This window comes from Anthonomus grandis, chromosome 11, assembly GCF_022605725.1.
Source record: "Anthonomus grandis grandis chromosome 11, icAntGran1.3, whole genome shotgun sequence".
Lineage (NCBI taxonomy): Eukaryota > Metazoa > Arthropoda > Insecta > Coleoptera > Curculionidae > Anthonomus > Anthonomus grandis.
Genome location: NC_065556.1, coordinates 4027524 through 4051054, shown reverse-complemented (window position 1 = coordinate 4051054; position 23531 = coordinate 4027524). Strand labels below are relative to the sequence as shown.

At 33.0% G+C, this 23531-nt stretch overlaps 2 protein-coding genes across 2 annotated transcripts in view; one reads left to right on the top strand and one right to left on the bottom strand.

The window, feature by feature from the left end:
* The window catches only part of LOC126741939 (SEC14-like protein 2), a 77375-nt gene that overhangs the window by 35865 nt on the left and 17979 nt on the right, over positions 1 to 23531 (bottom strand). The gene's annotated exons all lie outside the window — the stretch shown is intronic.
* On the top strand, positions 951 to 22616 carry LOC126741933 (armadillo repeat-containing protein gudu). Its single transcript, XM_050448410.1, has 10 exons — positions 951 to 1124; positions 1177 to 1357; positions 1414 to 1658; positions 1713 to 1925; positions 1974 to 2103; positions 2159 to 2392; positions 7985 to 8272; positions 17412 to 17610; positions 17674 to 17797; positions 22290 to 22616. The coding sequence occupies exons 1-10, from the start codon at positions 1009 to 1011 to the stop codon at positions 22570 to 22572; spliced, it is 2013 nt and encodes a 670-aa protein (XP_050304367.1). The 5' UTR covers positions 951 to 1008; the 3' UTR covers positions 22573 to 22616.

Below are 23531 nucleotides of genomic sequence, written 5' to 3'. Positions count from 1 at the left end.
ACAAATTGTTTGCTAGTGGCTGGTGTCTGGTTTTACCTGAACCGAAAATTTGGTAATTTTGCAATTACATTTAATTGAATAATTCAAGATTCGCTAATTAAAATTTTGTGACACTTTGCACGAGTGTTTGCCAGATTGGTCTCTTCAAAAAGTTATCTTACATTTTTTCTATAAAATGTACAGGGAAGCCAATAATTGACCTCCTTAAAAAATTTACATGGGATTTCCTATGTTCCGCTCGGCGACGCACCACCCGGTATGCAAACTTTACGTAATCGGCTTCTCGAATATTGTTGGAATACAAAAGCTAAAGCCAACATTGAATCCTTCACATCGTGAAGCTAAACGCTTGTTTGCAGAAGAATAAATTAATTAAATTGGAAAATATATATTCGTTAGTGATAATGTCTAACTTTGTGATTATTGATGAAACCAGGTTCCTTTCAATTTATGGCACTCTAGAAACTGAAACAAGAGAATTACAGTCCTAAACCACATATTGTCCCATTCGATAATTTTATGGATACTCATTTCCGAATACATCCTTCAAAATGATAATAAGCTGCCATGCTCAGGATAGTAGCAAATATGATACCACAATAGTCAGCTTACAGACCGACCAAGGCAACGAGGAGTGCAGATTTAAATAGAATTGTATGCATTTCAATTGATGGTTCATTATGCATGCATTAAAAAAGATACTATTTCTCGAGAAGGTTATCAGGCAATAAAGGCAAAAAGCACAAGTTCGGTGAGTTAGAAGAGCTAAATTAAATGCAAATATTTTATTCGACTTATAAAGACTAAAATTCATTAAAAAAATAGTATAAATATAAGTACTACTGTTAATATTAATGCTAGTTATACAGTCAAACATTTTTAGAATACACAGACCAATAAAAATAACTCAGGAACATACCAGATATTATCAAAAACCTGTATCATTGAATTGAAAAATAAGAGGTTAAGAGTGTCAATCTAAACTACAAAAACGACCCAGTCTGAATCATGAAATCCGAATCTGATGAAGGATTTGATGAATTTACGGCTGATCAAAATAAATACATTCCGCGGGAGGTGGTTATTGAAGAACTCCCTGATAGTGAGGAATCTGAGGGTGAAGGGTAAGACAGAGATTCATTATTTAGTTCGTTTAAGACAGTGAGTAATTTATAGATCTTCATCAGATGAAGAAGGCAGAACAGAACGACCAAAAACCGATATTCCTCCAGAATACTGGCATATTCAGAAATTAGTAAAGTACCTTAAAACTGGTAACCAAACAGCCACGGTCGTTGCTCTATGCTGTCTAAAAGACCACGATTTAACTACTGAAATAAATCAGTTAGCAATTCAGGTAAGTATAATTTTTGATCAATTTCCAACTACTTAATTGAAGATTTTTATCTACAGGAGATCGGTGGCTTGGAACTTTTAATTAATCTCCTAGAAACTAAAGATCTCAAATGCAAGTTGGGAGCTCTAAGTGTTCTAACAGAGCTTTCACAAAATCCTGATATAAGAAAATGTATTGCCAACCTCGGAGGTATAAACCTACTAGTAAAAAACCTTACTGAACCGGCAAGAGATTTACAAATACTTGTTGCAGAGACAATCTATAATGTAGCTCAGGTGAAAAAAGCGAGAAAACATATTAGGTATTAGTATAAATCTAACTTTAACCTTATAAACTACATTTGTGGAATTTTAAGACAGTGCAATGGTATTGCCAAACTAGTCGACTTTCTAGACTGCAGTGAGACCAATTTAAATACTCCTAAAGAGAAATTAAGTGAACTCGACATGGAAGCCGTAGATATGTGCGCAGCTGCAGCTAGAGCGTTGTGGTCAGTTTCACGTTCCAAGAAAAATATTCAAGTTATGATGAAGAGCGGAGCGGTGCCATTACTGGCAAAACTATTAAGGTATGCTTTCTATTACAGAAACTTCAATAGATAAGTCAAAGATTGCAGGTCTGTGCATATGGCAGTTGTGATACCAACAATAGGAACCATTGCTCAGTGTGCTAATGACCCATCTTATCAATTAGCGATACAAACTGAAGGAATGATCAGAGATATAGTCAAACATCTATCAGCGGAAGTATAATTTTAGCTTGTTTATTTTACCGTTTAACTAGTAAATTACCTATTTTAAGGAATACCCAGAATTAAGAAGATTTTGTGCAGAAACGATATTTAAGTGCTCTGAAAAATCAACTACAAGAGATATGGTGAGGCAATCGGGAGGCTTGGATCCTCTAGTGAATATAGCCAAAGATCCTAAAACTAAAAATGATAAGCCATTATTAGCTGCTATCACTGGAGCTATTTGGAAAACTGCTATTAGTCCAGAGAATGTGGAACGGTTTGACCAGTTGAAAACTGTTGACGTAAGTAAACAAAATTACTAAAAAATTTATACAGGGTGTTTTAGAACTATGGGATCAAACTTCTAGGGGTTGTTCTGCAACAGTAGAATCCATTTGAGTATAGGAACACATGTCCGGAAATGTGTCACTACGCCACTACGGCCCTAAGACGCATTTAATAATAATAATAATAATAATAATAAGTCTTTTATTTGCCACTGTTTACATGATACTATTTAACAGATTTATTTAACATCTTTAATTATAACTATTTACAAAAATGGCAAAAAGGAGGTTAAAAAACAATTTTAAAAAGATACAGGTTTAACCCCCTGTGTAAAGTAAATTACAAACTCAAAAAGAAAAAACAAAATAATAAGTCCAAATTATCTATAAATATACATATTTACAAAATAATACCATATTATCTATATTACTCATAACACAATCCTATACTACTCTACACACACGCCACACCCATACATGTATATTGACATTACCAGCATAATAAATAACTACTAAATAACTAAATAACTATAAATAACAACACAATAACGCTCAGTGCCAAATGAATGCGATAAAAATTTAACAGGTTTTACAAAAATTATTCTATTCTCGTAAAAATTTCATATAAAAAAACTTAAATCCGCCTAATGATAATCTTTTAAATCTTTCAGGAATTTGGTTATATACGATATATATATTAAATGAAAAAGATCGTTCGTAAAAAGATGTTGTGTGCAGCGGCGGAGAGATTAATCCTCTATGCCTTAAATTTAAGGAATGAACATCCGTTCGGAATCGAATTTTGTTTGTCAAATACGAGGGACAGTTAGAATGAATTACCGAATAAAATAAACTTGCAGCATGTAATTTCCTTCGACATTCCATAGAGAGCCATTTGGTTTCACGCAGTTTGTAGCTTACCGGTTCGCGGCGACGGATACCGTATATAAATCGTAAACAAGATTTTTGAACCCGTTGTATTCTGTCTTTATCTGTTTGATCCAAGCATGGCCCATACACCACGTCAGCAAAATTAAAATGACTCAGCACTAGTGCATCGCATAAGTTTATTTTTTGTGATTTTGAAAGTAAATGCCTAGATGGAAACAACCTTTTTAAATTTGCATAGCCTAATTGAATACATTTACTTACATGCTGTTTGTATCGAAGGTTGGTGTCAATATAAAGCCCCAAATTACGAGAACAATCAGAATGCGGAAGTTGTTCCGCAGAAGCCATTAAAATTAGATCTTCTTTAAGTGCTCTCCGATCCTTGACAAAAATTAAAAAGTTTGATTTTGATGCATTTATTACTAAATTGTGTTTAATAGAAATACTAATCAATCGTTCCAGATCGTCATTCATTTTGCCGGCAGCACTTTGTTTTTGCTCAGGAAAAAATGAAAAATATAGTTGTGTATCATCTGCATACAAATGAGCTTTGCAATGTTTTAGGCAACTAGTAAGGTTACAAGTATAAACGCAAAACAAAATTGGCCCCAGGATAGAGCCTTGTGGTACTCCACACACCAGTGTACCTTCGGATGATACACCTTTGCTGGTTTCAACAAACTGTTTCCGGTTTGTTAAATAATTTTTAATGAGAGAAAGTGCATTATAGTCAAACCCCAAATAGCTCAAAATTGCATAAAGCAGTTTGTGATTGATTCGATCAAATGCCTTGCTATAGTCTAATAGCACTAGTGCAGTAGATTTTCCACGATCAGTGGCTTCAATTATATCATCTGTAATTTTCAGAAGTGCCGTTGTACAGCCAAACCCCGATCTAAACCCTGACTGATATTCTGGTAAGATTTTGTGGAAATCAAGATCCTCCCTTATCTGAGCATTCATTATCTTCTCCATAACCTTGGATAAAATTGGCAATATACTTATGGGCCTAAGATCATTGTAATCATAAATGTTTTGTTTTTTTAAAAGTAGATAAATCTTTGACACCTTCCAAACATCAGGAAAACAATTTTCTAAAATACAAGAATTGACAATATGAACTATGTACGGCAAAATCGTATCCACACACAATAGCAACATATCAAGATTTATTTGATCCGCTCCGGTAGCAAGCGACTTTATTTCAAACAAATACTTTCGCACAACATCGGTGGATACGACACGAAAATTAAATTTAGTTGTTGGCATCTCAAGTTTTTGATTGTTTCTGTAAAACTCTAAAAGTTCTACATCTATTGGGTTATTTTGTACTGATGTTTGAATAAAATGATTATTTATATTGTTAGGAATATTTAAATGCTCAGGTATTTGGCTGACTATATTACTAGAATAAATGTTAAGTTTTTTAAGCTTTTGTCAAAAAAGTTTTTTGTTATTAAAACTAGAGGCGACCGCATGACCAAGATACTGTCTCTTCTCTTGACGAATTGCAACATTAGTTTGATTTTTAATTTGTTTGTAGGAATTCCAGTTTGCATCAGTTTTTGTCTTTTGGTATTTTTTATATGCCGTGTCTTTTAAGGTTATAATTTTTTTAATAGTAAAAGTTAACCATGGTGGTTTTTGTTTTTTAAACTTAAATTGAACCACAGGCGCCAAAACATCAAATATATTAATTAAAAAATTTTTTAGAACCGCAACCTTTTCATTAACAGTTTGTAAATAAATTATATTATGAAAGGGCGTAAGATTTAAAAACTCACTCAATAATTCTTTATTAATGTTCTTAAGATTTCTAGACTGAAAACATACAGGTTTTTTGTTTTTTTTAGTTTTAATATTGTAATATGTCAGAAAATGATCAGAAATGCCAACATCTTTAACACCAGATTCAAAACTCGACTCTCCATCTGGGATCAAAATTATATCTAAAAGCGCCGATGTCGTATCCGTAACTCTGGTAGGTTCCATAATAACCTGTCGCAAATTTAAAGACTCAACATATTCAAAGAAACTAGAAATGTTCTGATCACCCAAATTCATCAGATTTAAATTAATATCACCCCCACAAATTATATCTAATGGTTGAAAATCAGCCAACCTCTTTTCAAAATTCTCCAAAAACTCCCCCACTCTGCTCTTGGGAGGTCTATAAATAACACCAACCATATAAGTCGTATTCACATATTTCAACTCGATCCATAATTCCTCGCATGTTTCATTTGATGTGATATCGAACTTCAAACTTTGTAAGTTGTTCTTAACATAAAGAGCCAATCCCCCACCCCTGCTTGATCGATCATTCCTAAAGATTTGATAGCCAGGTACATTTATTATTAAGTTTGAGATATTTGGTTTTAACCATGTTTCAGATATTCCGACAACATATTCACCCTGAATAATAGCATCCTTAAATTCGGTAAAATGAGGCAAAAGCGACCCTGCATTCAAGAAGCACATTCGAAGATTCTCCATATCTCAAAAGCTATACAAGAGCATCATAAATGAATCAAACATACATACATATACATATATAGCCACTAAAATAAACTATTAAGATAACAGCCAAAATCTAAATATACAGTTGAAAAAAAAAGAAAAAACAAAGATGTATGTATATAAATATTTATGTTATTAAATGAGCTACTACTAAATATATTCTGTCAATCAAAATAATGAAGTTACGAATTACAATGAAACGTATGTGTGAAAGTCCAGATTTATAATTAAAAAAAAACTGATATATGGTATTTCTTTCCCCAAGAAATTTTGCCTATATAAGAAATTATTTTTTAAAAATTCTTTTTTTTTCCTCTTTTTCTTAGCACACAAAAAAAAACAAAGGTAATTTTAATTTTAAGTTTGCGGTTTTGGCCTATTCATTATCTTTCGTTACATCATCCTCAGATTTAATTGGTATTTTTTTCCTATCAATATTTGCAAAAATATTACCGCCCATTGTCCATACTGCCTTCTTACCAAATTTTTCTTGTGCCAGAAGCATTAGTTCATATCGTATTCTGGTCAGTTCTTCTACGGTTACAACTTTACTTCCTTTGAGATGCTTCTTTTGGTGGAAAATTTTGTCACGGTCTACGGAGCTGCTGAAGTGCACCACTACCGCTCCACTTTTTTTATTATGCGGAGATCCCATCCGTTGACAACATACAGGCGCAACACCAGTTACCCCAAGCTTTGTCTCGAACATGTTGTGACCTGTTTCGTAAGTCGCACTTGATCGCGTTCGTTTCCTGGTAGTCCATACACTCTAAGTTGATTTTGCTTACTTCGCTGTTCTAGAGTATCCAATTTTGTTTTATATTGCTCTTTTTCTTTCTCAAGTACAGCAATTCGACCTTCCAAGTTATTTACTTTAGTCGATAGTTGTTCTAAGGAATTTTTAATATTTTGCGATACTTTCTCCGAAATTTTATCGATTATGGTATTCAGAAAATCCTTATCCGATATGGTACTTTTTACGATGTCACGCACCATGTTGCTCATCAACGCCTGCAGCTCGGTTTTTTGCCTCTCAGTGAATACCATATTTTTATGTTTTTAAGATATGTAAACAATAGATTTCAGTACTTCAAATTAGTTTGTTAAAAAAAAAAAAATCCGGTCTTATGTGCAACACTGAGTTCACAGTATGTATCAAATTTCGGTAAAATCCACTAACTTTATACCAGTAAAACTTTTAATTTAAGCCAGAACCACAATAAACACGTCTAATCTGTTCAAAATGTCTTCCTCCAACCTCAATACACCGATTTAAATGCCGCACATGATTTCGGCGGACTACACTAAAAATTTGATCCTCGTTTTGAATGATTTCAAATGCTGCTGTTATTCGTCCAATTAAGTCTAGCTCTGATTCTACTGAAGTTTCGTAGACTAAAGACTTTACATGTCCCCACAAGAAAAAATCGAGCGACGTTAAATCGGGTGATCTAGGAGGCCAAAAAACTGCTCCACCTCTGGCAATCGAACGGTGCCCAAACCGCTGAGCCAAATACTCGCGTACTTGTACAGCAAAGTGAGCCGGTGCTCCATCATGCTGAAACCACATTTGCTGTCTAACGTTTAGTGCATTTTCAAGGAGTTCTGGGAGAACTTCCTCTAAGAAACGCAGATAAATAGGTCCTGTTAACCGTTTCGGTAGAAGGTATGGCCTAATTAAATAATCGTCAAAATGCCTGCCCATACGTTGACAGACCAACGATTTTGATGTTTTCTTGGAAAAATTGCATAAGGATTTTCTTCGTCCCAAACATGGCTATTCCTACTATTAAAAATACCGTCTCTTGTGAAAGAGGCTTCATCGGTCCACAAAACATATCGTAAAAAATTTGGTTGTGCGATGATGTGATCCAGAAGCCATCGACAAAATTGAACTCTAGGATGATAATAGATTGACATTGATAAGCTTTGATTTTAAACAATTGTTGTTATGGTATCATGTACAAAAGGTAAAAATAAATGCAGCAGATCCTATTTAGGTAATTAATGTTTTTTATAAATTTTAACGCGTCTTAGGGCCGTAGTGGCGTAGTGACGCATTTTCGGACATGGGTGCCTATACTCAAATAGATTCTTCTGTTGCACTGAACAACCCCCAGAAGTTTGATCCCATAGTTTTGAAACACCCTGTATACACGATGAGTAGGGTAAAAATACTTAAACTGTTATTTTAAGGTTTTGGTCAAACTTCTAGAAAACGTCGAGGAAGACGAGGAAGTCTTAAGTAATGTGGTTGGAGCTCTTGGTGAATGTCTAAAATTCGAACATAATAGAAATACCTTAAGGCGAGCAGATGGAATTCCACACTTGGTAAACTTATTAAACTACACTTATCCTCCTCTTTTGGAAAACGTACCAATGGTGTTACGAGAATGTGCTGAAGATGAAGAATCAATGAGGGAAATTGAACAGCTTGATGGGGTCAGATTAATCTGGTCTTTATTGAAGAACGATTCTCCAAAGGTTTAAAAAATAATTTTAATAATTATATCACAATTATATTGACGTAATGCACCCAAGATAAAGATATTTGCATAGACTTCAACAGGTATCGGCGGCTTTTTGCCGATATATTTAGAAAATTGTCTTGTTTTCTAGGGTTGCATTTAATTAATTTTATTAGTAAATTTGATTTTTGTTGCATTAGATTATCTTGGACATATCTGTACTTGTGCCCACAAGCCTGAAAATATCTCGAAAGATAACTTTTTTAAGAATTTTTAATCAAAAGTTTTTAGCAATTATGTCTTGAAACATTCGTGGCGGCACTATTGCACTGTAATTAAAGAAATTGTTCTTTGTCGATTTTTGTATTCAGTCGATTTTACTACACATATAATTTCGACATAAATCATACATTTCAATGAAATACAACTGTTAACTTTCTCTTCGTCATCTTATTATTACCCCAGGTCAAGGTTATCGCATCTCGTTGAATTTATTTACATCGATCATTTTATTTAAAAGTTTATTTATACCAATTGCCTGACATAAATTTGCATTCGATTAAATGTATTTACATGTAACTTTTACTATTTTAATGTTTTACTGTTTACTTATAATTTTCCAAATGCTAAATCTTAATTTCTTCCATATTTTTGACATCTTTTAGCCTATACGAGTAATTCGATTTATGGTCAAGCAGATGGCAAGTATAATTACATTCTAAAATTACGTACCTATATTCCCGAGAAAAAAATATATTACCCCACGGTGCTTTTTATATATTTACACTGGCCCGCAAAATTAAGCGGACGTCAAAAATTTGCGTCAAATTCAACCTTTAATAACTTTTTCAGTATTGCATCGATTCTCATAATTTTTTTCCGTGTTTTAGTCCATTTTATTGTCATAAATTTTTTTGTCATAAATTCCGATATCTGTATTCTTAAAAAAAAAGTACTGGCTTAAAGAAAACAATACTTTTGTAGCAAGAATGACAAAAGAAATATGTAGAAATTTCCATGGCACCGTGGCATAACAAAAAGATTGTTGTCAACGAATTACAAATTTAATTTTGCTGTACATTTTTAAGTTTTTTGAAGCGTTTTTTAAGTTATTTTTGAAAAATGTGTTTCAGAGCCGTTGAATGAGAGAAGAAGTGGTACAAGCAGTTGCTATACGAGAGGACGGTCGTCCGATTAGGTACCAGGTGTAGCTTCGATCTTCCAATATTTTATTTGGTTATATTGGTACACTTGTCTTGAGCATGTCCAAAATTTCAGTTTGTTTGTAAGAGGCATTAAGGTTAGAAGTGTTTCGCGTGCTCCGCGATTTTCTGTAGTCGCAAAACATGGATGAAGGAGTTTGCATTAAATTATTTGTGAAAAATGGAATAGAGTACTCCAAAACACTTGAAATGTTAAGTCAAATCAAATTTTCTATTGCCAAATATATACCTATACAAATTATACACAATCAAATTTACAACTATATACTATATAACCCGAGGACAAAAAGGGCTACAATAAGGATTACATGCGTTACCATAGTGGCCAATAACACAAAATAAGTCAATAATAATTCTAATGGAATAGCAAATGTGCAGAAAAAAAGGGTGAAAGGCGTGGGCGAGACAAATCAAGGAAGGCTAACAGTAAATAGAATTTTACAGGTTATCCTATCTTATTTTAGCGGGAAAATCTGACAGTACAGCACGCATGATTTGGAAGAAATGTAGGTTATTTTTGCTCATTAATAAGAAACTGGTTAGCGTATTTTAGGAATCTTTTATAACTAAACTCCTTCACTTCACCTGGTAATCATTCCACAAGTTAATACCTATGTATGTAAAAGATTTCTGAAAAGCTGCAGTGCGATGTTGAGGTACCCTGTATTTATTAATAAATCTTGTATGATGCTAGTGTAAAAATGGATTAAATATGTATAATGTATAAATGGATAAATAAGGTATAAGGGTTGTCCAGTTTTTAAGATTAAATGAGGTGTAATATGTTCTCTAAATAGAATATTGTAAGAGAATGCATACAGCTGTTTTGTATTTTTTCTATTTGATGTGCTAATTACATCGTCAAAGATGAACGATAAACCACATCACCGTAGTCGAATGGCGAATAATATTATATTAAACTGCCACATAATTGATACTTTATTTTGGATGGTAGCCATTTTTTGAAATAATTAAGTTTTTTCAATGTTATATAAGAAATTTTTAATTTATGATGAATATGTGTTTGAAATGTTAGCGAATCATCAAAAAGTATATCCCATTTTTCACCTCTGAAACTGAGGCCAAAGGCATATTATCTATTTGTGGAACAAATGATTGCCCACAGGATTTAGAGGAGTTTAGTTTTAAATTATGATCATCGCAGATTTTTTTTAAATTATTCAAGTCTGTGTTAAATTTGTCAATATTTTCATTTACATAATCTAAAGAAAATGAAGTGTATATTTGAGAATCATCAGCATATTGTTGAATTTTCGAGTTTTCAATAGAATTGCTCATATCTGCAACATATATGGAAAACAATAGAGGGCTCAAAATTGAGCCTTGAGGCACACCTGTGGCAATTGGTACAAATTCAGATCGAACGCTTTGAAAATCTCTCACAATTTCCACACAAAAGGATCTATCTATTAAATATTGTTCGCAAAATTTCACAGAATTATCAAAAACTCCATAGTCATGAAGCTTCGCTAATCGCATATTGTGGCTAATCGTATCGAATGCTTTGCTGAAATCGAGAAATGCCAGGCAAGTTATTAGTTTTTTATCTTCACTGTGACGAACATCATTTAAAAGATTAACTAAACAAGTAGAGGTGCTGTAACCAGATCGGAATCCTGATTGACACGATGGGGTAAAATTTGACGTGTTTAGGAAGTCGTACAATTGTTTAATAATATGTTTTTCAAGAAGTTTAGAAACTACCGAAAGAATACTGATCGGTCTTAGATCCTATAGTTCTTTGGGATTCGTATTTTTAGCTAGCGGTTTTACGATTGCTTTTTTCCATGAAAATGGAAAATAACTTTTTAAAATACAGGATTATTATATTAAATAAGGGTGGAATGCAGTATGGCAAGCAAAGTTTAATATCCCTTACTGATATACCATCATCGCCAATTGCCCCAGTAGATATACTATTCAGAATCTGTAACAGGGAATTCTCGTTTATAAGCGTAAAATTTAGTTTGATGTTAACATTGGGATGGACATTTGAACGATAGAAAAAGATTTTGTCATCTGACGCAATAGATGGAAGAAGTTTGAAAAGTAGATAAAAAAAAGTTGCAAATCTGTTCTGGATCACATAATTCATTCGGAATTTCAACTGTCTTATTGGATGAAATATTTAATTTTTAAGCCTTGTCCGCTTCACTCTATTTGCTCAGCATCTCTTCGAAAATCCTCAAAACTAATGTTTTTATAATTACGGTATTTTAAATGTTTTACTTTGTTTTGTATTATTGGAAAATTTAATATGGCATATACTAAATTATGGTCCACCACAACGATCGAGCGACTTATCCATTAAATGTGCTAAACGGTGAGTCTACTTTAAACCAAAAAAATGTTTATAAGTGGTATAAACTGGTCCAACAAGGCCGAGAAGACACTAATGACGAACATCGCTCTAGATACCCCAGCCCGTCAATAACTGATGAAAACGTTGAAAAACTAAAGAAAATAGTGTTAGGGAATCGTCAAATTACCATTAGAGAAATTTCTGCTGATATCGGCATCTCATTTGGTTCGTGCTAAACAATTTTAACGGGTGTTTTGGCCATGAGACGTGTGTCAGCGAAGTTTGTTCCGAAATTACTCAATTTCGATGAAAATAACCGTTGCATGAAGCGTTGCATCGCTCAAGAGTTATTAAATAATGTCAACGACGATCCAGACTTACTCAAAAGAGTCTTAACAGATGATGAAACATGGGTATAAGGTTATGACGTCAAAACTAAGACTCAATAGTCTCAGTGGAGGCATTCTAGATTACCAAGACCAAAAAAAGCACGCCAAGTTCGATCAAATGTGAAGGTTTTACTTACTGTGTTTTTCAATTGTAGGGGCGTGGTGCATTCTTGCGTTCTTGCCACAGGGTAAAACGGTCAATTAGAAATATTACCTGCAAGTAATGCGCAATTTGTGCGAAGCGCTTCGCTAGGAACACCCGGAATTGTAGAAGAAGAAAAATTGGTTTTTGCACCATGATATGGACCCTGCTCATACATCGATTCTTGTGCACGAATTTTTGGCTAAAACTAACACACTAATGATGCTGAAACTGAAGGGGCCCATGAAAGGACGGAGTTTTACAATGATTAAGGAGGATCTGAACAAGACAAAAAATGATTTTTTGAAATGCTTAAAAGATTTTTTTTTTAAATAAAAATTCACCTTTTTGATCACACCTCGTATATGCAGAAAGGTTTAGCCATCCACGCAGTACGATATTTGATGCGATACAACGGTTTAGACAAACTGGAAAGATAAAGGCCACAAACGCGATTGAGGATCAATTTCTTCGGCGACTTTAAGTTCTTTGAGAGCGAACAGTCTCTGCTGCAGCTTTGGTAAGGAGACTGGTAGATGTTCACGGTACTTTGGTTTCCCCTGATACTGTACGAAGAAGAAGAAGGTTAGCGTAAGGAAGTGTAAAGTAAGCATAGCGTTATCAAAATTTAACATCTTGTGTATCTGCTGTAGGTTCTCTATTAGATGCGGGTCATCGAAGGCTGCGCCTGGAGTTTGCTCGAACTCAGTTGGGACATGCAGATTGGTACATGGACCAATGGCAAAATGTTCTTTTTACAGACGAGTCTCGTTTTCGAAATATTCACATGACGGATATCAAACAGTGTAGAGAGGGTGCGGAGAAAGATACTCTTAATGTTGTATCTCTCCTAGAGTGCAATTTGGTAGCAGAAGGGTGATGGTGTGGGGTGGTATTTCATTGGAAGCCGGTACAGACGTTGTTACATTTTAAGGGGTATTAACGCCGATACATACATTAGGGTATGCTTAGAAGAACATGTGGTGCTTTATAAGCCATTAATAGGCGAAAATTTTATCTTGATGCACAACAATGCTCGACCGCATATAGCATGAATAAAAAGGCAATATTTAATCGACGTTGACGTTCATGTATTAGACTGCCCCTTAAGAATTCCAGACCTTAACCCTATTGAGCACTTGTGGAATATACTGAATATAAAAACAAGTTGTTAAAAAAAAGATAGAGTTTAAAAATGCAGCAAAAAGAATCACTATTCGGTTGTGAACTTTTTCCACAGGGTGTTTTAAAGTTTAGAGTAAAATACCACTTTTTATTAACCCCTGTATAATAACAAATCCGTTGGAAATTTTTATAGCTTTTAAAAAAATTATGACAATAAAGCGGCCTAAATTTCAGCAAATAATTATCAAAATCGATGCAATACAGAAAAAGTTATGAATGAAATGATTAAAGTTTGAATTTGAACCAAATTTTAATTGCTTTTATAAAAGGTAAAAACACAAAATCCCAAAGATGCTGGTCATACACATAAGCCTTAGACCTGACTAGAAAATCATGGCTGAAAAGAAGAAATCAAAGACCACTACAGGAACTTAAACAACGTCAATGTAAAATTGAACTTTCTATTTTTCAAATTTAACAACGTATTTTGAGTAAAATTTTAATTGTCCGGTTAATTTTGGCCAGTGTTTTTATATCAATATCTCATTATTTAGTTATAAAAAATAAATTACATATAGTCATTACCTATAAGCTGACTTAAAAAATTACTGATGTATTAATATAACGGGTACGCCGGACAGGAATATAAAAGTTGGGAAGACCAAAAGACTCGAAAAAATGTATTTATTTATCCAAACATATTCAAGCAACAAGTTTATGTAAAAAGAATTTCCTAATATTTTTTCCAGATAAATAAACCGGACAAAAAATCCAACAATCAACTGCGAATCAAATCTACAAAATATCAATATGCTTTTCATATTTTTCAGTTATTTTAATTTAGATTGTATACAAAATTCTGCAAGTTTGCGTTTCTAAAAAAAAACATTACCGAACACTTTAACACAGTCAAATTAAGGCCAATTTTAACAAACGGTTGAAATTCAACTAGAAGATTTGAGAGTCTAGCAGAGATTAAATCAGTTTAACCAGACGAAAACGAAATTTAATTTCACCATCAAAAATAAGATACTTGGAATCAGTAACAGAATAAGAGGTCAGAAGTACTTCTAAGGTTATCTGGCAATCTTGTCCGAAAAAACCATCAATTCCAATTCCAACATCCAACATTACACTCTTCCAAATAAAATAAAAACTATACAAACACGAGACCTTTAGTCTATCAAAACCCATAAGTTTCAATTTATTAAGTACTGTTAGATAACTAATGAGAAGTACTGATAGGGTAGATTTAATTACAAAATATGTATACTCTAGTAAGTTACTTGAATTGCCAATATAAAAATTACGGAGTATTATTGTCAGTACACCATCTAGGCCAATGATGCTTAATTATTTAATGGACACAACTTCGAAAATAGATTCCACAATTCAGTGAGATTTTGATATTAAAGGTGGCACAAGGTGTTCAATTTTGAGATCAGGATCACTACCTTATCCCTGGCAACCAATCCATTTGTCGTGATATTCATTATTTAACTAGGCTGTAATGATCCGTGCATAATGAGTAAAGTCGATAGCTTATAATAAAGTTCTATTTGGTATTAAGTTCCGCCACAAAAGACACTGCAAAGTGCAGTAGCACAGCATCCATAAAGACCTTACCGGATATACCACTGGGATTATAACGGGTGGGATAAAACAACAGTCACGTATATCATTAATCAACAATCCGTAACGATAAACCATTAGAAATTATGTTTAAAGAATGAAAACTAGCACAAAGAGTTAAATGGCAAAATGATAAGTTTATCGGGATACGCCGTAAGACGGCTAGAAGAAGTAGTATAGTAATACCTGCCGACACGTATTTCTGCTTTTTAGCTCCTTCAGGGCAGGGCAACCAGAAAACTAGAGGAGGGAGAGGAAAAAAAAACATAAATAATCACGAACAGGAGTGAACAACCAATTTGCATAATCAGTTCTAGTACCTCTGGTAAACGGGTAAAAATAGAAATATGTGTAAAATGTAATATGAAATACCATGTAAAAATAGAAACACGTGTTAACAGGTATCACTACTTTACTTCCTCTACTTCCCGTCTTAAGGAGTATCTCGATAAAGCTACCCCTTGACCATTAGAAATTATGATGAATTACATGATTTTCTGGTATAATGTTGATTCATTCTTCAAAGTTGCGTATTCAAGAAGAGAAGAGTGAAACGACAACAATCGTAAAATTCGCGGGAATCTAATTTGGACCACAGAAGAAGCACAAACTGATGAAGGAGCCGAAGCTAGAATTTTTTGGAGAAAAACAAAGAAAAGATATATTCTTTCCATTAGGGAATCTTGCGTCGCTCCACTTGAATGTCCGAGAGAAAATAACAGGATAGCCTATAATAACATCTAATAGAGAGGCAGGTCTGAAAGCACTTGATAAGCTCAGGCTTAGATGGAAGCTGATATTAAAGACCAGAAATTCTTTAGAGAACTGGTACTAAAGAATCTGGAAAACCATAACAATGTAAAACTTTTTGAAGAACAATTCTACGGCTTTAAACGAGACACATAGTAATTAAGAGACACCTTTTTAGAATTGGCATGTCCAGCAGAGATGGTATGTTCTTTGCAAACAAAAATACATAACTTGCCTTGGTAAAAGTCTGCGTCGCTAAAGGCAACCAAAATGTTATTTCACACTAAACTCAGAAGAACTAAAGCACAGCAGCAAAAGACCTCTACAGGGTAGTGCAGGGCAACGAAATGTGAGGCTAGGTAAATTAGATAGATAATGGGGTTAGCAGAATAAGTCTACTAGCCTACTAGAGGCTGAGGTGCACTCGAAAGTCAACTCTGGATGAGTCTGAGGGAGCAAAAAAAACGGCATAATGTGAAATTCAATCCGACCTTAGCAATCTAATTAAACTCAACTTTATTTTATGCTAGTGTCTGTTTTGATGGGGGAATATAATCTTACTTATGTGGGTTTTGACAAAAGCGAAAAATCGCTTTTTTCCTATTAAGCTGACTACAATTACTGATACCAAAGAATCTGGTCTCTCCTCAGACGAGAGGATATTTAGGAACAAATTAGAAATTTTCATCTGTTCTTATAAACCATTTACAATATTCTTCAGTTTAGACCAAATACTCATTATTTTATATGCAAAATTGCTTTTTTGTTTTTTTTTTTAAATTTCCATACTTTACCAAGTCACATCTTAACTCTTTATTTCGTAAGAAATTTAGTTTGACAATATAATAAATTTTACATAGCGGTATTTATGTAACCATTCGTCCATTTATCCTGGTATATCCTGCTTACACGACCTATACTTTTACTGCTACATTATCTTCACCTATATCCTTAGATACATTATGCACACGCTGTATATCTCTACATCTCGGTTTTCTCATGTATAGGTAGCATTAAAATTAAATTGCTATGATCAGTTAGCAGAAGATCTAATGTTATAGCAAGAAACCAAAAAACCCTCGAACTAAGGTAATTTTTTGTTAAAGATTTTCCTGTCAGATGAGATGGAAGTCATCATATTAAATGGCTTGAAAAATTTCTTGAATTGTCGTCACTAGATATTTTCTTAGAATATGATAGTGACAACGTAATAATATGAGTTTCTCCAAGTAACTCCTAAAATACTTCATAAATTGTGCAAAAAATGCCTCTCTACTTGCATAAATAATATGCCACATATCATACCAAGGAGGATAGATAGGACGATCAGAAAATCGCAGTTGTAATCAGCATGAAGGACCTTTAAAATGAAATGTCACTCCATTCTAGTCAAAATCTTACGGGCATATCATTCATATCACCTCTTTATAGGAGTTAGTGATGAATTCTAAAATATATTGATGTATTTCATACGATTAAATAGCTGAAATATTTTATACGACTAAATACCTAAGAAAACAAGTGGATAGTTTTTGTTGCCCTACACTGTGTTCATTAATATTGAATTTTAGGTTCAAGCAAATGCAGCTTGGTCTTTAGTTCCTTGCATAAAAAACGCAACTGATTCCGGCGAAATGGTCAGATGTTTTGTAGGCGGCTTAGAGCTTATAGTAAATTTACTAAAATCACACGATACCCACGTGCTTGCCTGTGTGTGCGCGGCCATATCCGAAGTTGCCAAAGATATTGAAAATTTAGCTGTTATAACGGGTTAGTAAATCAATTCCATATGTTTTATGGATAAAGATAAATAAAATACATGCGTTTTTATAGATCATGGAGTGGTTCCTATGCTAGTTAATCTAGTAGAAACCGAAGATGTAGAGCTAAGGCAGCATTTGGCATCAGCCATAGCATATTGCTGCGCTTGGGGATCAAATTGTAAGGAATTTGGAAGGTATATTCTTATCTTTGCTTAATTACAATGTGTACTAACATTATCTTTATTAAAGCAATTTTTATTACCAATATTTATAGTTGCCAGTTCAAAATAAGACCACATAAAAGTTATTTACCATAAAAAAAACTTTAATTGCTTACTAGTAAAATACATTTTACATCTCACTTATCAAATAGGTATTTGTATAAAACAGATGATATTTAAATATGCACATATTAATACAAAGCAATAAACTATTTTATTCATGTGGTGAAAAATTATCATAAGTATTTAATTTGCATACCAAGGCTACTAGATTAATTAGTTATTATCATGACAATAAAAAATTTAAATTAGCAAATATGTACCAAAGAAGATGTGATGACGTATTTAGATTTTCCATAAGGTGTTTTGTTTTTTAGGTATTATTTTTAAACGAATTTCGTTCGATAAAATTTAATCAATCATTTATGTAGGATAAATGTTATTGCAAGTTAATACATTAATTTCTAGATGCAAGACTTGACTCGGTCAAGGGTTTATAAAGAAAATATATAGGATTTTATTTCTTAAAATTCTAATCGTCCTACTGGCATCCTCTGTGATGACTTAAATTGACTGCAATTTTGGAATATCTTGGTGAGGATTTGTTTGGAAATTAATCCAAGTTCCTATCGAAATTATTCTTAAGTTGACGTATAGTTGCAGGAATATAAGTATACTTTAAATAAAAGTATACCTAGAAAGTATACTTTAAATAAATTGTATCTTCATAAAAATGAGCTGTAATAAGGTCAGGACTTTCAGGAGGCCATAAAGTAAGCGAAATTCACTTCAATACTCGCAATGGAATTAAGCCAAGCGGCTCTATTCTTCTTCGACTAGAAGGTCGAAAGTTCTAGAACTCCAATAAAGACAGTTCTATTGACAAATCCATTTAGTAAAAGTGACCTTTAACTGTGAAGATGATATGATGATTGAAGTTTCAAAAAGTAGTCATTATAACATTTGCAATAGTCTTTCTTGCTTCCTGGTACGAAGCTTGGACCAGATTTTTTTTTATCACAGGTATAGTTTTAAATCAAGACGTAAAACTCATTGGAATTACTCCCTCGGATTTTTTAGAGCTACTACGAGTCGGCATTATTGAAATAGCACGTTACCTTGTTTTTGGTTTTAACGGTATCCATTAATTTAAAAAAAATAAAATAATACAAAAGATACTAATATTAATACAACTTAAGCTAGATCATTCTAAGACATAAATCAATGTTACAAATCAATTTAGAGAAACATGTTAAAGTCACGAGTCACTAATGAATTTGAGAGAATTCCTAAAACTGCTAAAAGAAACATGCAAGTCAAGACTATACCCATCGAACGTTGCATTCTAGTTACAGGATTGTGCTGTCCATAAGAACTACTATCAAAATCTACATAGAAGAGTTTTTTAAGTCTAGTCAATTTTTGCCCCCAAAAATTCAGCCTATTAAAAGCTAATCACAATTAGTCATGCCAGATATTAATTTAAAAATAAATGACAAGTCTGAATTGGTAATAATTTATTGATTTTTGGATTTGTTGGTAAATTTAATTTGAATTAAGTCGAAATATAATTCATGTTTATTGAGTATGCACATAAGGATCTATGTATGATCTTGCGAGTTGCAATGCATTGGAAGCAAAAAGGTTGTATGAAGAAAGATTTCCTAATCGCATTATTCTAAATCAAAAGACGTCTAAACGTACTGATCAACGTCTAAGGGAAACTGGTAGGCGATTCCACTTATCAAGGTGATATTATTAAGTTTTTTTTTTATTTTAGGAAATTTTGGGTGAGAAAGTACTGATGCTGATCAGAGAAGAACTTAGCTTAGCTTAATACACCAAAAACATTAGTACATAAAGTACTTACACATAAAAACAGCTGTTATACCTATATCATCTACAAAAAGTGCATAAACTAAATCCTGAAGATTTTCCTCGTAAAATACAGCTCACGAACTGGCTATTAGATCAGCGGCGAATTCATCGTAACTTCATTAGCATTATTCTTTTTACCGATGAAGCAGGGTTTATAAAAAATGGTATTCGAAATTTACATAACCCGCATCTATAGGCTGCGGCAAATCCTCATGCCGCTGTTGTTTCTTATCATGAACATCAGCTCCAATCAATTAATATCTGGACAGGACTCATTGGCAATTTTTTGATTGACCAATTCGTATTACCGCCACAATTGAATGGAACACTATATTTGGAGTTCCTTCACAACAATCTTCTGGATTTAAATCCGCCGAACATAAAGGAGCATACATTGCCTGACCTTCTCGGTCTCCCGATCTAACGCCATTGGATTTTTACCTATGGGGTCACCTCAAAACCTTGGAACGTTTAACTCCTGTTGATACTCGGGAGGAACTTTTATGATGTTGTTTTATGATGTAAGAAGGAACAATTCATAAGGTTCCACTATTTTAAAAAAGATAGCGGAAGTTAGGGATCTCGAAGTAATTTTCGATTCTAACTTGAAATTTGTGTCTCATATTGAAAAGTTAGTTCAGAAAGTATAGAAATCTAGGATTTATAGATAGATGCAGTCAAGACTTCTCAGGCTCTGTCTATAAAGTTCTATACTGTTGGTTACTTCGTCTACTTTGGAGTATGCTAGTATTATAGTATCTGTATGATCTCCATTTTACAAATCGCATATTGGAAATATTGAGAAAGCCCAAAATAAATTCTTAAGAAATTGTTCTTTTAAACTTAAGGTTCTATTAGCTAATGGTCATCCTGAATTCAAATCGGTCATATCAGTTCTCTTTTTCGGCCCACTTGAGTTAAGGCCCAAAATAAAGGAAAAAATTAAATAAAACAGTAATTCCTTAGTTTCCTTTTTCTCCAAAATGGTTAATTTTATCGATAATAAACAAGAGTGCCTTTTCTTTAGTTTAAGGTTCAAGCTATCCATATTTACTATTTTAAAGTCTTTTTCGTACAGGGTGCTAAAAATTTAAGCATTATAATGTACAACCGCCCTTGTTAAAATAAACAAGGTAAATGTGTTTTAAGGACACATTTAAGACCACACATCGTTTTAAAAGGTCCTTAGTAGTATTAAGCACGTAAAATTTTTATTAAATTATACCAAGTACTTCAAAAGTTTTTTTTCGTAAGGAGGGCCTATAGGAATTATTTTTATAGGAAAGTTCTATATTATTTTTTGATTTTCTACCTGAATCCGAGAAATTTCACACATTTTCCGGGCCACCCTGTATTTATTTTGATTTCTCAAAATTCTGTTCCAATATGGATAAAAAGCACACCATTCAGCTTTTCTTAGAGAATTACCCCAAAAGCATGATTTATTAATGAAGTGAGGTAAAATCTTGCCTTGAAGAATCGAACCCTAGAGGAATTTCAACAAACTGATAATAATCAGCACTGAATCTACAGATATTGCTTCTCCACTTGCTAATTAAGTCATGCTTATAACACTAATTTTTTCACACATTTTAAGATAAAACACAACGTTTAAATACTCATGTAAAGAAGTTTATTTAATTCTTGGACAGCAAGAATGTAACCAATAACTATATTCTTTGATGCCATGGTCATTAACTGAGCATTTAAGTAGTTTAAACATTGCATTTTGTTGGAAAAGCTTGAGAGATTCGACTGAACGAACTGAAATTGACTAGTTCCTATTTAATAGAAAACAAAAAGTTGCACTATTAATAAATAGCCAAGAATATTACTCTGACCTGGCTAATATTCTTAAAAGGAGTCTTTGTACAACTGATATATTGATCAGTCCTTTTCATTGAGCTGTAATATTTTATATACAGATGATATGTCTTCACTTGTAATCAATAGTTCAGTGATGCAAAGCAAAAGAATTTCCCAAAAAAGGCAGATGCGAAAGTTTACACTAGAATTAGATACTAGAGCATCCCATATTTTGGCATACAATCTAAGTGGTTAGCAATGAGAATTATCGTAATCCTACGTTCACATAAGTTTACATAACCGCTTTGCTTACGTTTCGCTTTATTCATTCGCTATTTACTATTTTATTTATTACTTAGTGTAGATAGATTGCATTTAATTATAGTATAATTTATTAAATAATTTTGTACCATCGAACGAATGACAATTATGCATATTTAGTTCAAATAAAAACGATACTCAAAGTATATGCGGTTTGAGAGCAGGCGCTTTTCCTAGGCCAGAATATACTTGTGATCCACGTGATTTATCTGAGACTAATGTAAATTGTAGCTTTACTGTTTTTTCTCATTTTATTCTATTTTTACTTGCTGTAGTACTTATTTCTCTCAATAATTGACGAACGTCACCCTGTGACCTATGCGATGAATAAATAAATTTAATTTTGAAATCCTATCCACATTTTGTTTATTAGCTTACATTTTTTTCAATGTGAAATTTGTCGTTTTAAAATTTAACTGGGTAAAAATGACTTGAAATTTTTAATAGAAAAACATTTTAGGTTGGGCGCAATTACACCTTTAGTTCAATATATGGCGGACGGTGAACCAGACGTCCATAGAACCACGGCACTAGCACTATTCCACTTATCTAAAAACCCCTTCAATTGCATTACCATGCACGAGAGTGGTGTGGTGCCGTTTTTGTTAAAAGCGGTGTCATCTACTGACTGGAAACTTCAAGAAGCTGCAGCTGGTTGCTTGGCTAATATTAGGAAGTTAGCTCTTGAGGCAGAAACTGTTCATCTCATTAGAAATCAGCCCCATTCAGATGAAGAGAACTAATTTTTTTTTGTAGATTTTTTAATTTAATATAATTATGTTGTGTACATTGATAATTCTAATTAAATTTATTTGATAAACGTCGTTAGAAAATTCCACAAAAAATAATACTTATTTCTAGTGAGTCTATTAAAAATACCCATCAGCTAATTGTTATGTGATTTAATTAACTTTTAATGAGACACTTATATAGCATATATTATTGTTGATCAGTATTTTAATTAATAATCTTGAAGGTGAAAATATAGTGCTATATTTAGTAAATGGGTATTAATAAGTATATTAGTACAACGAAAAGTAGGTACATATACATATACCTGGTATAATTTGGTGAAAATTATAGCTGTGAGATAACGCAATATAGCGTGGTTAAATAAATTATTTTTGTAATTAAGTAACATCTATATTTTTTTATAATTGCGAACTTATGTAGTTATTCAATAGGCTTCATGTTAATATTTGCCAAATATGCAATTATTACATTCTTGAACGTGTTCCTATTAAAAAATGGTACTCTGCTTTCGATTAATTTTTCCTGCTTATATTTCAACGTATCTAAGATCTAATTATCTAAACGCAGTTTTATGAACTGTGGAATTCCTAAAATAGAAATATATAAGAATGTCAAATGTATCGAAAACTGCCCATTTTTTGATTCGGCAAACTTATACAGAATTAGAGTATTTTCTATAGTCTAGTGTTCTGGGTTACAATCCTATTATCTCAAGAAAAATCGCGATAAAGATCAATGGAAAACCGTGCAACTTAAATATAGTCCATGTTTACGCATCAACTGCATCATACAGTGAGACAGACGGAACTATTAACAAAATACGAAATAAGAAGTAATATGTATATAAGACGATTTAAACGCCAAAATAAGGCAAACGCAAGAAGATGATAACTGAGCCAACTGATCAGAAGTAACGGCTTGGGCAGGAGGAATGACTCCGGTCAAAGCT

Coding starts and splice junctions, on each gene's coding strand:
- LOC126741933 (XM_050448410.1), top strand. CDS start 1,009: ATGAAATCCGAATCTGATGAAGGATTTGATGAATTTACGGCTGATCAA. Junction 1,659..1,712: donor AAAGCGAGAAAACATATTAG/GTATTAGTATAA, acceptor TGGAATTTTAAG/ACAGTGCAATGGTATTGCCA. Junction 2,393..7,984: donor ACCAGTTGAAAACTGTTGAC/GTAAGTAAACAA, acceptor TGTTATTTTAAG/GTTTTGGTCAAACTTCTAGA.